Source organism: Tenrec ecaudatus, chromosome 4, assembly GCF_050624435.1.
Source record: "Tenrec ecaudatus isolate mTenEca1 chromosome 4, mTenEca1.hap1, whole genome shotgun sequence".
Lineage (NCBI taxonomy): Eukaryota > Metazoa > Chordata > Mammalia > Afrosoricida > Tenrecidae > Tenrec > Tenrec ecaudatus.
In genome coordinates, this window is record NC_134533.1 from 171,644,763 (window position 1) to 171,662,065 (window position 17,303).

The 17,303-nt window shown below is 52.4% G+C and overlaps 1 protein-coding gene across 6 annotated transcripts in view; it reads left to right on the forward strand.

The window, feature by feature from the left end:
• FNDC3B (fibronectin type III domain containing 3B) overlaps positions 1–17,303 on the forward strand; it is a 362,624-nt gene that overhangs the window by 288,351 nt on the left and 56,970 nt on the right. For all 6 annotated transcript variants that reach the window (XM_075547032.1, XM_075547035.1, XM_075547036.1 and 3 more), the window contains 2 exons: positions 14,881–15,005; positions 16,323–16,497. In XM_075547032.1, the coding sequence (XP_075403147.1) occupies positions 14,881–15,005; positions 16,323–16,497 (300 nt within the window). The remainder of the gene's footprint in view (positions 1–14,880; positions 15,006–16,322; positions 16,498–17,303) is intronic.

Here is a 17,303-nt window from a genome sequence, read left to right on the forward strand (position 1 = left end):
CCCCTGTGGGGAAAAGATCCTTGTCAACAGCCAAGGAAATTGGAAAGGAACTTGGCTGACCTTTGTAAAGCACCCGGTACCAGCTCTCAGAAGGCCGAGGAAGAGGGTCCTGGAGTCTGACATTCAGAGTGTTGGTTTGTTAAACACTGACCTGATGTTGTTCCTGCTATCTTGGGGGGGGGGGGGTAGGTTATACGAAGATCAGGTTAACCAAACAGTGGGGAGAGGCTTTATTTTTTTAAAAACAGCTTGTCTGCCTTGGACGAGGTGTTTATCCGTTGGACCAGAGAGGTTGAGAATTTGAATGGGAAATGTCCAAGGAAAACTCAGGTGCTGCAGGAAATGATGGTGGCGATGACTCAGTGGCTGGCCCCCTTTCCTGTTGAATTTGAGATGAAAGCGCCCTCACCTGGTTCTTGAGGGGGGGGCGAGTGTCAGTGAGTAGGTGAAGCCAGGTCTGAAGGCCGTTTAAAGCCAGTGGGACCCACTGTGGAGCAGAGCTCAGAAAGCATTCAGGGATGTGTTTGGCACCTCCCCCTGCTATTTACCTTCCGTTGGGCCTTTCCTTAGACTCCGTCTTCTCTCCCTTACTCTCTGCGTAGGTCTTCTGCCTTCCCCTTAACACCCCATTTTCTCTCCAAACTTAGAACTTCTTGCACCTGCTCACTCACCCGAGTTTTGCTGGGGAGTCTGTTAATGGACCCCACACACCCCAGGAAGGCATGGGGTTTTCCTCACCCACACAAAATCCTTCTGGCCTCTGGCTTTAAGACTCACCTCCAAGAAAAACTGGCTCCAAAGCTCCCTTGCCTTCAGGTCCCGCAAGCAAGCTTCCTGTCAATGGGGTGTGATCAAAGGCAAGGGCAAGGGTTAAGAGAAGTGGGGTCTCCTTCCAAGCGCGGCATTGAACGTTGCCGGAATCTTCACCAAACACTGGGCCGTATGGATTCTAGTTCTGAGTTCCTGTTGGGCAGTTCTGAGACCAAGACCTCTCTGGTCCATGGTTTGCCCACCTGTGAAATGGTGACTAGGTTAGCTCTGAGAGTTTAAAAAAAAGCCGATGTGGTCCATAAAGTGGAACAAACTGAACCAGGTGCTTCTTTCATCCCCCTCCCCCCTGCACACTGCAACCTCCAGGATTTATGTTATACCTCTCTCATCTCTTTAAAAATAAAAATGGTTGTATGAGAAAACTGCTTCATCAGACACTTGCTGGCTGTAATCTGTCAGAAAGAGTTCACCAGGTCTTTTATCCGAAGCTCCTCTGGGTGCATTCAGACCACCAGCCTCTGGTTAGCAGCTCGGCACTTAACTGTTGGAAGAACTGCTTGGGTTTCATGCCAGTGAGGAAACAGCAAGAAGCCACAGATTCATCCCCGCCGACTAGGTCTTCTTTCATAAATGGGGTTTTGACACCACAGCCTAGCAGGCTGCAGTTTTCTAAGTCCGAGGCTCAGTCAGTGAGCTGGTTTTTGTGGGGAGCTCGCTTGAATCAGTCTTTGTGTCCCTCATTTCCATGTCACCCAAGGCCTCGAATTTAGGGGCGAAAAAAAGAAGTACCCATAGGGGAGTCCCCGCAGCCAGACCTGCAGGAAGGGTGGACCCCGGGTTGGGGGTGGGGTGGGGCGGGACTCTGGCTGTGCTTCTCCAGCCTTCTGCTGGTAACTTGTGGGACCCGGTGTACCCGGTCCCGGGCACTGTTCAGACCCTGCTGTGGTAGCGTGCCATGGGGCAGGAGGGTGGAAAGGAGCGTTTTGCTGCCATCATTCTTGCCCACCTTCCCCAGAGAGAACCTGCCCTTGACTCTTCCCTCTAAGCTAAGGTGACTAGACGTCCCGCTTTTGGCGGGACAGTCCCGCTTTTTAACAATTTTTCCCGCGTCCCGTGGCGTTTTTAAAAAGTCCCAATTTTTGGAAAGAATGCATGACAAGCTAGGGTATGCGGTTTTTGGCTGCCGTGTGGCTATTTTGCCAGGATATGAGTTTTATCAATGGTGTCCCGCTGGTGTCCCGCTTTACCAATGTTAAAATCTGGTCACCTTCCTCTAAGCCCATCTGCCCCATGCAGACAGCATAAATTCACTGTTACCCAGGAAACTGCAGAAGCAAATTCATAGTTCAGGGCAAAGAAGGTGGGTTACCCAGAGTTGCACCTCACAGCCTGGGAAGGCCCACTCAGCGTCTCAGAAGCAGTAGTGCCCCCACCGCGTTCCCCAGCCTTGTCTCTGCTCTGAGGCTCCTTGCTTGGCATGTACACACACCATAGCTGAAGCCTGGATCTGTGGCGGCACACAGCAGTGGCTGTCGTTGCTGGGATACTTCATTGTTCCATTTGAGGAAACCGTGGCAGTAAAATGATCGGTGTAAATGTTGGAGAGGGTCAGTGAAGGGTGAGCGCAGCCCAGGGCATGACTGACGCTCAGGTTCCCTGCCTCTAGAAGACAGCCATCGGGAACCGAAGCGTATCACCGGAGAGGCAAGTCAGTGCCCAGCCCGGTTTCAAGGGGGGGATTGGGATGCTGTCCCTGAGCTCGCCTGCTTGGATATCACCACCTGAGCCAGGAGCCAGGAGCCAGCAGCCTGCCCGTGTTATCGGAAGCACGAGGGCAGACAGGCTTCCGTGGAGAGCAGAAAGCAGGGTCTTGGAGCAGTGCCCCACAGAGCCTGTGCCTCACCTCTCCAAGTTCAGGGTTGTTCATGTCGCCCACTGCTGCATGACATGCACTTGGATATCACTCACAAACAGTCTGGCACGAGGTTTCGCTGCTTGTATGTCATAGTGAGTAAGTGCAGTGAGACACCTTCTTAGCTTTTGGAAGCAATGCGTGAGAAAACCGTGACTGTGAGACTGTGAGGAACAACTCAGGAGACCTCGGTTCATGTGTCTGCGCCGTTCCTACCCAGTCATGGCACCCAGAACATGTCCCCTAAGCGCCGAGCCTATGTCAGTCTGGGTAGACTAGAGAAACAAATTCACAGACACTCAAATGTATTAGAGAGCTTTGTATACAAGAGCAAGTGAATGTTGAGAAAACATCCCAACCCAGATCAAGTTCATAGTCCAATGTTAGCTCATACGTCCAATGACAATCTGAATCCCTCTTCAGACTCAAAACACAGGCAATCACAGTGAATGCAGGAAGATCACAGGCCAGTGGGTGTGGAAAGTCTTGTGGATCCAGTAGCAGTGTAAGCCTCTCCGTACTGGCGTGGGTCTCCGCATGGCTCCTCCAGCTCCAGGTCTCGAGCATAGCTCCATGTGTCTTTTTCAGCAGGAATACAAAGCAGACAAAGTATGTCTGGCCTCCAGTGAGTTATTTATATCCAAATGAGGTCATCAAGCTGCAACCTGAATGACAGGCTAGGCTCCACCCCTTTGCAAGTTGACAGGAGATTATGTAACTGCCATAGAGCCCCACCTCCTCCAGAGAAACAGAGCCTGCTGTCTGGGAGATATGTGAGGATTGAATGAGATACACTTGGACAAGAGCCTCCTGCTGGTGGTGCTGCACGCTCTGGGATGATTGGACAGCCCAGGATTATAAGAGACAATAGTGATTATTCCTTGTAGTCAGTGGGAACCCCCTAATCAGGTGTCAAGATGTGGGCTTGTGGGAGAAAGACGAAGAAGAGTTGTGTAGAAGTAATAGGACATCCTTCTGTTTGGAGAGTAGAGAAAATTGATGGCTACGCTATATGTAGATGCTACTTTGCCATGGATGTAGCTTCCGGCATGGCTCTGTAGGGAATTCAGGGAAGCACCTGGGAAAAGAACTTTCTGAGAGTATGACCGGTCGAGTTCCCACAAATTCCCTTCATGCGTGACTCAGCTCACCCAAGTGGGAACTTCACATCTGTTTCCCCTGGTGATTAACGAGGCCACGCAGCTGTAAAACGCAGTGAACTTGGAAGGGAATGCCACAGACATCCAAAGAAGCAAGTAGCAGGTCACACCCAGGAGGTGCTGGGGTCTCACTGGGAGGACAGGTCACGCCCAGCAGTTGCTGCTGCAGCATCTTCCTGGAAGCCAGTGGTCTCCAGTTGGCTCTGGGACATCTAGTCCAAGAGAGGCCAAGTTAGCTCATTGAAAAATTGGCCCATTCAGAGGCACCCTCAATATCTGTTTGATAACCTGATCCAACTATGTAGCCCAAATGTTCAATAGTTAGTATGGATCGTCCTGCAGATTTCCCACCTGCATGAAAGCATTTGCCCGTGATTTTTCTGCTCGAATAAAAGGAGCCGCAGCATCAGAAAGCGCAGGACCTCCTGGGAAGGACCTGTAGGGGTCGGGTTGCGCCTGCATCTCTGAGGTGTCACACCAGCAACACATGCTGGTCTAACCTAAAAGCATGAGGAAAACCAGGACACGCCTGCTTGCTCCCCCTGCTTGGCTGATGTGTCGTGGGAAGTTGCCACCTGCCCAGGCCTCCTTACTCAGGAGATTGTTCTCCGGCCGTGCCCTTCTGCAGGGTGGGGAGCGGTGGGCAGAGACAGTCCTCTGTGCACTTGCCTTCAGAACTGATAGGGACCTGGCAGGGCAGGAGGATTTGGAATACCTCAGATCCTGGCCACACTCGTGTGATTTCAGAGAGTGTGGGGAACAGCTTCCCCCCACAAGTCTGTCATTGAGCCACGTTATTCAAGGAAAGTAGGCCAGACAGATTGAGAACCCGGTGGGGCCAGCAGTCACAAAGGACTGAGTTAAACGGAGTCCTCTCTAGAGATCATAGCCCCAGACAGCCACGCTCCAGTGGAGAGCTCTCTCCTCGTGTTTTTTTTTTGTTTGTTTGTTTTTTGTTACCATTTATCAACGTGTATGAGAAGGAGTTAGGCTCCTGGGCAGCCCACTTTGTTGGGGGAGCTTCTGGCCAAGGCGAAGCTACACTCGGCCCTCCCACAGCCTCTGGCACCTGATTATCTGCTCTTGTTTGTCATGCCTGCTGGTTGCCAGCTGGAAGAGAGAGCCCATCCTTTTCATCCATTTGCCAATGGGCAGCCTATTTGAAAACCACCCCTCCTAGTCCCCTATCTCCCCCTTTCCTGGGGCAACGTCAGCACGCTGGTCTCATCGGAGCTCTGAATGAAAATAAAGGCCTGTTTGTCGGGGCAGTTGGGGCACGAGGTGTGGGTTATTCGGTGCCGTGAGTCAGTCCTGTCTCACAGCCACCTTGGGCCTCCCCAGAATCAAGCTTAGGTTTGAGCCCATTCTGGCCGCCACTGACCCTCTCCTCCTCTGGGGCCTGGTCCCTCCGGGGAACATGCCCTGAGTAGGTGTGGCTAAATCAACTTGGAGCATAAGTCCAGGTCGCTAGACCAAGAGACGGGCAAGAAGGGTTCCCTTGCGTAATTGAACGGGATGAGAGCACCTCAAACAACTGTCGTGGGAGTCTGAGCCCCCCGGATTTCCCTGTCCTCTTTCAGATGAAAGAGGACCTCCAACTATGTGCTAGTGGAATTAAGTCCTTGTCTTTGATGATGAGGAGGAGTCCCGTGGTCAGACTCAGACGCAGTCCTGGGTATTTTATCAGGGAGTTCTGGGAGGGAGAGCCATAACCAGTACAGTCAACATATTGGCACATGTGTGCAGAGGCATGTTGGTTCCTTTGATGTGTGCAAGATTCTAGGGACTTGAGGGACAGGACATTCTGTTCTCACTCGATGCCACCAGGGCAGAGAGGTCTGGAGAGGGTAATGCTGGGGGCCAGATGTAGTTCTTGGTCTCTGAGGCAGTATCGTGTGTAAAAGATTTGTCTCTGATCTCGCCATCTGCTTTTGGTCCCCTGCATAGTCTCAGGAGCATTCTACCAAGTCAGATACCGTTCCTCCTTTCGGGAGTCCTGAGTTAACAACTCGTTCTTGACTGCCACCACAATCGGAAGGCATTCCTTCTCCTTGGCTCTTCCCGGTTCCCTGTGCAGCTTTTGCATGCACGTGAGGTAATTGGAAGTGCCATGACTTTGTCACCTTCTTCCGAAGCAGCGGTCCTCAACCTTCTGGGTGCCGAGACCCTTTAATACAGTTCCTCATGTGGTGGTGACCCCAACCATTTTTGTCGCTACTCATAACTGCAATCTTACTACTGTTATGAATCAGGTGACCCCTGTGAAAGGGGCATTGGAGTCTCAAAGGGGTCATGACCCACAGGTTGAGAACCGCTGGTCCAAAGGGCCATCTTTGGTTATTTAACACTTGAACGAGGTCTCTTGCAACAGATTTGCCCATTTCAGTACATCGATTGATTTGTTAGCTTCTGCTTCCAGGGGCATTGATTGGTTCTCAAAAGACAATCTCACTAACCTATCTACCGTTTGGAGGAATTGATAAGAAAATTGCTCATGGATGGAATTTTCGCCTTCCAGAAAGATACCTGGGTTCAGTTCCCAGCCACTGGTGCTAAACAGGTTGCAGGGGAGCATTCAGAGTAACACAGGCTAGGAAGAAAGGCCTGGTGGTCTATGTGGGGAAATCAACCACTGGAGACCAACTGGATCACAGCCGTGTGATCCCACTGCACCTGGGGCCCCGTGACCCCGTGGATTAATTCCACCTGGTAGCAGCTAACAATATTAACAAGCTGGGAAGTGACATATGGGTTTGGGGTGTTTTTTTTTTCCCTCCGCCATTGGAAGACTGTAGACCATCCTCGACTTTTTCAGGTAGCCAAGGCTCTGATGGGAGCAAACTAAGATGCCGGAGGATAACGTGCAAACAATGCTCTGTTTAGTAAACAAGTTCCCAAGTGTACTGGGGCCTATGGCCCCATTTTCAGTTACACACACAAACACAAGCATGTGCGCGCACACACAGTACAGCACACTCCTCTCAATTAAAAAAAAACAAACTTGTATGTAGTAGCCCATAATCCAGGATAAAGTGCCTCCTCTCCTCTCTCCCTCCCCCCTCCCCTGTCACTCCAGCACCTTCCAGGGGGCAGTATCACCCACTGTGGGAAACACTGATTTAGTCGCATGCAACCGTACACCCATCTCATCTCTATTTCTCGCATTGGAGACTTGCGTGTGCCAGAATGCACTGTGAAAAGGAAAGGGGATACGGGGGTGGTGGGCAGAGTGGTGTTTGGTGTGAGGGACATCCGAATCTACCCAGATGTTCAGCCTCCCCACCTCCTTGTGTAAACCCCTCACCAGATGTTTATGTGGAGCATGCAGATGCCCGTGTGTTTCTCAGGCCAGCACTTGTCTTTGATTTGCCCGAGGATAGGCCGGTGCCAGAACAGCTTCTAAGCATAGACGTACTTGCCGACCAAATCTTTTGAGTCTGGCCATAGTTGCATTGGGCAGTAAAACTTCATTCTTTCATTTCATTTATCCTTGCCGTTTCTGGTAGGCAGAGCGTGCCCACATGCTGCCCAGCCCCAAAGCACTCATCCCATGAGTGGCCTGGGACCACACCACAGACGCGTAGCCTAGTTAGCAGGCAGCTGTTACGTTGGAAGGGCAGCTCGGACGGACAGTAAGTGTGATGGCGAAAGAACTATGTGGGGGAGGCCACAGGTGAAACTTTGGGAAGAGTGTCATTCACTGGGCCGGAGGGAGCTCACCACCCCCCTCTGAATGCCAGTACCTGTGTGGTGGCCAGGCTCATTCTCTCGTGCCAGGAATGAGGCACTACTTTGTTGTTGTTTTTGTAAAGAGGGGAACAGGAAGGATCATTTCCAATCTATTAATTTGAAGGCAATTGAAAATATCAGCCAACTCGCATCTATTAGTGCCAGTCGTGTTGGAAATGCCAGCTTTCAGGGTTGTTAGTGCCAGGGTAATTAGAAATGTTTGCCAGAGCAAGCAGGGCCCCCACGGGCTCCAGAATTACTCCTGGCAGGAAAACACGGGAGTCTGGCTTCATCCCGGAGGTGCGTGGCTTGTGTGTGTAGGATTGGCAGGTGGGTATGTTCAGTGCCTTAAGGGGAGACCAGCTCACTTAGAGGATCGACTTATGCAAGTCCTGAGGACAACTCCCTGAAGACACTTGAGTTAATATAGTAGGTAAAGAGCGAATGGAGGGGTGGGTGAAGGTGGTAGGGAGTCAATCTTTCACTAACATACTTTTGCAAATACCAAGAGGGTAAAATGCGCCTCTTTATGAACATGACTTAATGTGCTCACTCTGGGGGCTAGGTCATGCCGTAGCTAAGCTGTTCCTAAAGGACGACCCCGTCTGTTCTGACATCTCCACAAGGTTCTCAACAACCTGGGACAGTCTTGTTAAAAAGCTTAATTTTCTCTCTGGAGGATTTAAGTCAACGCATTGCAATTGATTAGCAGTTGGTCAATTTTTATGGTCTAGGATTCTGGCCCTGTGTTCAGCTTCGACAAACATAACTTTTAAAGGATTTTCAAAGAGGCTCCAGTTTAATAGATGGCTTTGAGGGAAAGGAACACAAATGGGGGGGGGGGAGCGTTTATCCTGTTCTGTGCTGGCGCACACACCTCCCCTCCCTCCCCTCCGGTCTAGTTATAGTCTAGGAGGGATTTCCTCTGAAACTACTGAAACCCAGAGTGAAATTCATGTCCCCAGTGTGCATGTATTTCTAAACAGGAGCGTAATGTAGGGTAACAGATTCACCAGGGTAACACATTAACTCCAAATGTAGCAGCTTCAAGCGACCACTTGATGATGCTCCTGGCTCCAGGGTTCAGATCTGAGCCCAGCCCAGTGGGAGTGATTGGGCTGAGCTCCGGAGTCTGGAGCCTTTGAGCTGAGGGACTCTCTGTGCTGGGAGCCAGACTCACCCAGCAGCGTCTTTGCACACACATCTAGTGTCTAGTGATCAAAGGCTTCACATGGGACCTCTTGGGGAGCTGTCCCCATCTGACCCCTTCACATGGCCTGGGCTCCCTCATAACAGGGCGGCCTCAGGGACACCTGGCTGCCCTCAGTGAGTGCCTGGGGGAAGGCAGAACCACATGGCCTTCCCAGGCCCCACTCTGCTCTACCGAGGAGTTGCAAGCCCACCGAGGCCCAAAGGCGAGGATGGAGCAGACTCCACTCTTCAAAACGGGAAAGGTGTCGGAATTTTCAGCCCTGCTTTGGAATCTCTGTGGAGAAGCCCTCTGCCCAGTGTAGCCACTTTGCGTGTGTGTGTGTGTGTGTGTGTGTGTGTGTGTGTGTCTGTGTAGCACTTCAGTTGTAGAGGTGCTGTGCCTGCGGCTGGTTCAGTTGTTGGCCAGTACACAACCCCGCCCAGTTTTGTTTTTATGAAATCCTTTTCCTGGGGGCTCGTACCACTCTTGTCACAATCCATGCATCCATCCATGGTGTGAAGCACATGTGTACGTTTGTTGCTGTCCTTATTCTCAAAACATTTGCTTTCTACTTGTGCCCTTGGTAGCAGCTCCTCATTTGTTGCCCTCTCCCTGCCCACCATCCCCCATGAGCCCTTGATAATTTATAAATTATTATTTTGTCATATCTTACACTGTCCGACATCTCCCTTCCCCCACTTTTCTGCTGTCTGTCCCCCAGGGAGGGGGTTAGATGTAGATCTTTGTGATCGGTTCTCCCTTTCTCCCCCACCTTCCCTTTACCCTCCTGGTATCTCTACTCTCATTATTGTTCCTGACGGGTTTATCTGTCCTGGATTCCCTGTTTCCAATTCCTATCTGTGCCAGTGCACATCCTGTGGTCTAACCAGATTTGTAAGGTAGAATTGGGATCATGATAGTGGGCGGTAGGAAGCTTTTAGGAACTAGAGGAAAGTTGTACGTTTCATCGTTGCTAACCTGCTCCCTGACTGGCTCATCTCCTCCCTGTGACCCTTCTGTAAGAGGGTGTCCAGTTGCCTACAGGATCGATCTTGGGTCCCCACTCCGTTTTTTGTTCTTTGATGCCTGATACCTGATCCCATCAACACCTCGTGATCACACAGGCTGGTGTGCTTCTTTGTTTTGTTGTTGTTGTTTGGTACATTGCGTGCCCTTGTTTCTCTTTTGAGTGTTGCGAGAAGACAGAAAACTGACCCCCGAGAGGCGGCGATGGGCACAGAGCGGAACCTTCACCTAGGGCTGCTCTGTGAGGCAGCAGGATGTAACTCACTGGCCCTGTTATTCCCTGTTACCAGACGGGAGAAATTGCCCTTCTTGCTCGGTTTGCGATTAGGGAAAGGAACCCACGAGATAAACACTGACTGCCTCAGTTGTTGTGCTCGAAAACCTGGGAGAAGATGTCCTGTTCTGTCAAGTGACTCACCCGGTGCATTAAAGTGTTTTTCCTACTGGGGAGGGGGGTAATCGATATATTTATATCCATTACTCACTAGTGCATTTGCTTTTCTTCCTCTCGTTTTTAAACTACAGATGGGTAGGGGGTGGGGGGAGGAACAGGATCCAAGGAGGCAGTAAAAAGAAGGGAACATGAAAGTAAAAAAGCAAAAGCTGTTCCTGAGAAGATGGAAAGTTGTCGTGTTTGTAGTCCGTCCCCACATTTCATTGCCAAGGGCCCATGTTCGATGGGCTTTACTGATGCAGGGACACGGGGCGGCCGAGAGTCACAGGACCCAGGGTGTGGGGGGGCGGCAGGGGGCAGAAGCTGGTCCGGCAGGGTCTCCACTGTGTGTGTGTACACTGAAAAGAAAGGGGGCCGAGATGGAGCGGGGCGGCGAGCGAGCGAGGGAGGGACTGGACAGGATTCATCTCCCCGATGCGATGCCAGGAACAGGAGCGAGTCTCTAGACAGGGCAGCGCTGCACTGCGGATGCGTTTCACCGGGAGCGCAGGACCAGCGGCTGGGCCTCCGGACAGAGGAGAGCAGTGCCGTTTTTCCCGAAGCCCCGGGTGCCAGCGTGGTGCTTGCCAGTGGCGAGGGCTGGGTGGGTGTGGGAAGACGATAGATTTGCCCACCCCGGGCCAGATGGAGACCTGGAGGCTTCCCTCCACATGGTTGGGTGTTTACTCCCAAGTAGCTCCTCCCATCCTAGTCCAGATGAACCTTGTCCCCGCCTGAACTCACCGAGTGCTGTGGAGACCAGCGTCTGGGCATGCCCAGGATTGCTCAGTGGAAACAAGCCTGCGAACCCTGAAAACGCTGCCCCTTTTGTAGCTCTTGGATGCGGGCAGCAGGAAGTTAGGTGAGAACCCAGCTGGGGGTTGTGTCAGATCATGTCGGACAAGGTCAGCAGCTGATGAGATAGACCTGCTCCAGAGTGCCACTGCCTAAGGGAGGGGGGAGTGTGTGCTGCCCCTCCCCGCCGAGAGCAGGAACCCCTGCATTCTTGGGCACCTAGAGGATGTGACGATGGTTCCTCTGTGCCCCAGCTCAGCTCTGTGCCCCAGCTGGCCCAGGAGCGTGAGCTGCCAGCGATGAGGCCTGGGCCCTGGTGTTGCCCTCTCTGGCCCCCTGTGGGTGCCAGCAGACCGTCCCAGTATCAGGACATTACTCGTGTCTGCTACGGCCACAGGAGCCCCGGTGGCACTGTCTACTAAGTTTGGGACTGGTTACCACACGGGCCGGGTTTAAAACCCACTCGCTGCTCCCCGGGGAGAGAGAGGAGGCTGTGTGCTCCAAGAGAGATGTACAGTCTCAGACACCCTAAGCAAGGTCTCTGAGTCGGAATCAGCTTGTGGGTAGTAGGTGGGATTAGAAGTTTCCTTCCTAAGTAGAATTAGTACCATGCAGTCATCTTCGGCAGCTTCAGTGAGATCTTATAAGAAGAAACCCAGCCCGGACTGTACTCTCTAAATCGCTTGGAGCTGTGCTGCCTGTGTAGGATCTGAAAGTTGCCGTTCATCCAAGACTCAGCTTGACTGATAGTAACCACTCAGGCATAGTGAATTCATGATAAACATTCACATCATCACACTATCATTTCCTAGCACTCTCTTCAATCTTCTAAAGCATCACCTGTGTGTGCGTGTGTGTGTGTGTGTGTGTGTGTGTCTTACCAATGCCTGGCTGGGTAGGTAGTATTTTATTTATAAATGTTATCTGCAGCTGAGATTCCGGTTTATGAACGGATTCTCCAGACCACTGTGTACCTTTGAGTCTTTATTCCAGTGCTTACAAACCAGAGCCACCTGAGAGCATGGCCAGGCACGGGTGTTTGGGGGAAGACCAGGGTACTGTGCAGTGCGGCCCAGATCCTGGGGACAGAAGACGTCTGGGTCCATACTCGCTGACCATAGATCATGTCTCACTACCGGAGCTTTGTGCATATTCATTGTTTTTCTTCCCAGATTTCCCTTCGATATTAAATGCCTTGTCATACATAAATATTTTATTTCAAAGCTTCTGCCGTTTCCCCCAAATGCTCAGCTCAACTTCATCCCCCTGTCTTTGATTTTAGTCTCAGGGGCGTCTAAAATGTTGCCCAAAGCCTCTATTCCTGTCATTCTTAGCAATACTGGTTCTCTTACCCATACCAGACGCTGTAGACACTTCCTGAAGCTTGGCTGGAGCTTCCAACATCCCTGACTGTGTTCCTGAGGCCTGGGTACCTTTGATCAGGTGGAAAGAAGAGAAAGCTGGCATACTTTGCCTGCAATGAACTGGAGTTACTCAGGAACTCTTCCTGATACTGAAGAGGAGGGGGAAATTAAAAAAATATATATTTTTTTTAGTTTGAAGTACACAAATGAAAAAACCTAGTAACTGTTATCTCTTATTGAAGTCACAGACAGTCCGGTGTTCATCCTATTCAAGTCAATCAGCCTAGTAGGGAACAGACTGAATGCTCTTTATTGGTTCCAGTTCTCTGCACCGGGGAAGGGCAAAGGAGACCAAATGAAAGAAAACGCAGCTCAGAAAGAGAGCCCACGCCGGGTTTGGAAGGGATGAAGCGTCTCTCTTGCTGTTTACTCTGAATTTTAAAAAAATAGAGGAGGAAAAAAGTTAGATCTTGCTACTCCCCCCAAATGGATACACAACATCCCAGAGCTCGGCTTGGAGTGCAATCAGACACACTGGATGTAATTATGCAAATGTGTGCATAAGTGGGTTTCTATGAATAAATCATCCACATCCACCTTCGCGCTCAAGGTTAAATCAACGGAAGGGCGTGCTATGCCTACCATGCAGTGATTGCACCTGAGCAGCAGCTGCAGAATGTTAAGCTTCACTGCCCATTGCTCATCGTTGCACCCGAAGGGATTGGAGTCTTCGGACTTCCACTCACTCCCCTTGCATTGGTAAAGGCACCACCCGGGCACAGAGAAGTGACTGGGGCGGGGTAGGGGGTGGGGTAGGGGGGTTGTAGAGGGAAGAGTGAGAGGACCTAGTTTGAGGAGATGAATGTGGCGTGGGTGTACTTTCTCTTCATCTGTTGTCCCTGGGGACACTTCTTCAGCTAGTTGGGTGTTTATTTTTAATGACACTTCACCTGAGCTGTGTGTTACTTGTAAGCATTTGGACGCCTGCTGAAAGGGAGGAAACGCTTAACTGTTTGTGGGTGGGGGAGGGGCAGAGGGGTGTGCACAGGAGGGTGTGCTTGCTCCTCTTTTTTTAAAGTAGAAACAGAACTTGGAACATATTCCCGAATGCTATGGGTCCATAAGTCTGCTGCTGGTCAGAGAGCTGAGATCCGTGGACTGTTGGGGTGTGGGTTTCTATTCCGTGGGAACACAGGTCAAGTACAGGTGAGTTCTGAGCAGGACGTAGTTGTGTTCCCAAGTTGCTGAGCAGTGCATCCCCGGGGCAGCGCATACGATGTCCGCCACGCCTTTCCTTCATTCACGGGGTCTGTCTAGAGCACCCACTGGAGGGGGACCATTTCACCTTAAGGAGCTAGAGATGTCATGTCAGGCCTAGGAGGGCCGTGAAAATACCATTTCTGTTTCTTACGTAGCTTAGAGTGGCTTTAATGTGCAGAGATGAACTCACTGTGTTCCACATGCTTGGTAGACAGTTCAGGTCTGCAAGGGTACGCTGACCTCCCAGATTGTCCAAAGCCCGGTTACAGGATGCACAGTTGTTTGGCATCACTGGGGATCCGGGAACATGTTGCTCCCCGTTGGCAATGCCACGTGGGGGGAGAAAAGCCAGGCGTGCGTGAGCACGAGGTGTGATGCAGGTTGTCTCAACTAGTCCAGCCGTTGCTCACGGGCTGGCTGCTCCTCTTGGCTAAACGCGTGCTTTTTGGTGGGTTGGACTAGACAGTTTTGAGTAACACAAGTGAAAGTTGACGGCTTTCAGGAAGAAGGCCTTGGGCTGTCCTCCTTAGCTTGAATCTGAAAAGACCTACATTTTCCTGATAACCAAAGCCCCTTTGGGAACACCGCAGTCAGTGACGGACGTGCACAGGACGCATTGCCTTCTGTAGCACTTCTAGGTGGAGGTGAGATTTCACCATGAAGCACCACGCGTGCAGCGTGAGCTCGTCCCATAAACGGGCAAACAGCCTAGTACTTCCCGGGTCACCCGTAGCCGAGGAAACGAACCAAAACAGATCCAGACCAGGAGAATGTGGGTGTGTGGCAGAACAGGGGAAATGACAGCTCCATCAGAGAAAACAAGGGCAGCCGGAGTACTACATCACACCCAAAGCTCTTGAGCAGCAGGGTCAGAAACAGCACTTCCCGTCTCAAAACTGGCAGCCAACCAAGCCCTCCCACAGGGCTAGCTATAGTGGAGTCTCCTGCACTGGTTTCTTAAAGGGCTCCCTCATTCCTCGTGGGAATCTCCCATCCCGGGACATCGGCCAAAATTTTTCTGCCCAATTCTTGTTCGAGGACACACCCACCTTTTGCAAATTGTCATCCATTCCACGACGTGGCCGCGTTGGCCACGGCTGAACCAGTTTGAAGCCCTCTAGACAGCCACGCTGTTGGTTTGGTTCATCTGATCTAGGAAGCCATGCGGTTCAGGACGCCTCCGATGTCCCCGCGGCGGTTTGCAGAGAGTCCCTGATGGTTGCGTTGTTTTCTTTCAGGGGAAACGGAACGGTGGCTTCAGACAGTGCTTCTTTGGGAACCAGAGACACTGCAAGCTGACAAAGCTGTGTCCGGCTATGGGCTACACGTTCAGGCTGGCTGCTCGGAACGACATCGGCACCAGGTAGGATGCGTCTCGATGCCCTCGCCAGGAAGCGGTGGCGCTGATCCTGGGCCTTCTCTCAGGGTGCTGGCGGGCTTGTGGAAACCCGCTGGCTCCACAAATCAATGAGAGGTTTTCCGGGAGGGAATCCCACTCGGAGGAAAGGAGGAAGGCATTTCTGAGGGGCAAAGGGCCTGACACACCCCCACCCCACCCTCCCCACCCCACCCCCCCTTGCAGTCGTTCACGCAGCAATGCGAAGGCCCCCAGTTGGGCTCCCTGGGGACGAAGCGCATGAAGACAAAGGAATCGGTACAGATTTTCAGAAGAAATCCCTCCCTCCCTCCCGGGATGCCCTAATGTCAACACGGGCCTTTCCCTTCAGGAGTCCCCTGAGCAAGCTGCTCGTTAAACACATTTTCAACGACCCCGTGTGTTTCCTGAGACAGAGACTCGGGTGCTGGGCCAGCCATTGGCTTCAAGTCAGGGCAGGCACCACAAGATCAGAGAACACTTGCCCGAATCAGGAGAGGGCCCGCGGGCCTCCCCGCTGCAGGAGAAGCCGAGACCAGGCGGACGACGGGCTAGTGCCGATGGATTGAAAGTGCTTTGAGAAGACTGCGTTCCAATGTCACTTGCTGGGCGACACTCTTGTGGGAAGGGGAGAGCGTTTGCTCTCAACACTGCTCGTCGCAAACCTTAGTGCTCAGCCTTTCCTCTCGCCTAAAGGTGGTCTCTTGAACATCACACAGTTGTTGCAGGTCGCCCCCCTGCCCACAGGAGTCACCCTGGTTTGAGAGTCTGCTGGTCGAGAAGGCCTCTGATAAAAGGCTTCTGTGACTGTCGGAATGGGAATTATCCACAAACTTTAAAAGCAGCATCGTCTCTAGTTAGTGCTAACCTCACCTCGAAGCAGGGTTCTCTCTACCCTCATCGATGTGGTCTAAGCATTGGGCTGTGCCAGGCTTGCTGCTGGCTGGTTCTGGGGAGGGACCTAAATTCTGAGGACATCCTGCGCTGTGATCCCGTGTGCTTTCCCGGACGAGGCTTCCCTAGTAGCAGAGCCGGGCAGGGGAGATTGTGGTCAGGAATGCCAGCCAAAGGCGTCTTGCCCATCGTTGTTCACGGATCCTGCCCTGGCACCACTGTCAACCCCGAGCCGAGCAGCTTGTCGGCTTATCCTTCCTGCTCCTAGAACTCCGAGACAGCCCTGGGTAATGCCTCCAAGAACCGTATGCCTAACTCTCTCTCTCTCTCTCTCTCTCTCTCTCTCTCTCTCTCTCTCTCTCTCTCTCTCTCTCTCTCTCTCTCTCTCTCTCTCTCTCTCTCCCCCTGCAGTGGTTACAGCCAAGAGGTCGTGTGCTACACCCTAGGAAACATTCCTCAGGTGCCCTCTGCGCCAAGGCTTGTGCGAGCTGGAGTCACCTGGGTCACGCTGCAGTGGAATAAACCAGAAGGCTGTTCGCCCGAGGAAGTGGTGACCTACACCTTGGAAATTCAGGAAGATGAGAATGTAAGTTCTGCTGGTGCGCTCGCCTTGCGTGAATGAGGCCGTGTTGCCCCAGCTGCCGGGCCCCGAGAGAGCAGACGAGCCACAGACCCGAGACCACACTGTGCCTCTCTACCGGTGTCCCTCCTCTGCCCCGTTTTCTCCTCCTCCTTGAAGCTGGGGAAGCAGACGCCCCTGGTCTCCGTGCTCCCACATTGTGTGCCCGCGGGCAGATGGAACTCACAGGCAACACACGTCGTTCTTGATTAGGGAAGCTAGCAGGTGGGACCACAAGCCAGGATCAGAAAGCGTTACAGATACTCAGGCACACACAGCTCTCCTTAGCCAGCAGCCAAGTCTCTCTTTCTGGGCCTCAGGCACTCAGCCATGGGCTTCCTGGCCTCTGATGCCATGGGCCAAGAAGCCCCCTCGGTGCTCTGCCTCCCTGTCTCTGCATCTCAGGGCTTCTCTGTGCTCTGTCTCAGGATGGCCTTGACGTGACCTCCCTCCGATCTCAGCCTGGCACAGCCCCTGCGGCTGCCTCCACTTCACATAGCGATTCTGCGCCTGCTTCCCTGGTGGCCCTTCTCCCTGGATGTCCCCGGGAAGGCTCTTTTTTCGGCCTCTACCCTGATTCTCTCACACACAGAGGAAAGGCGTGGAGGGAAGGCAGGGTTTCTATCTTTCCGCTGACCCGAACCCCCAAGGAAACAAAGGGGCGCGGTGGCTCGATGCACCCCCTCTGGTCAGGTGGAGACTCGGAATGCCTCCCACCCTGGCCCTGGCCAGTAGCGCCTAACAGTGAGCTCCCTCTGAAACGGGGGTCATCG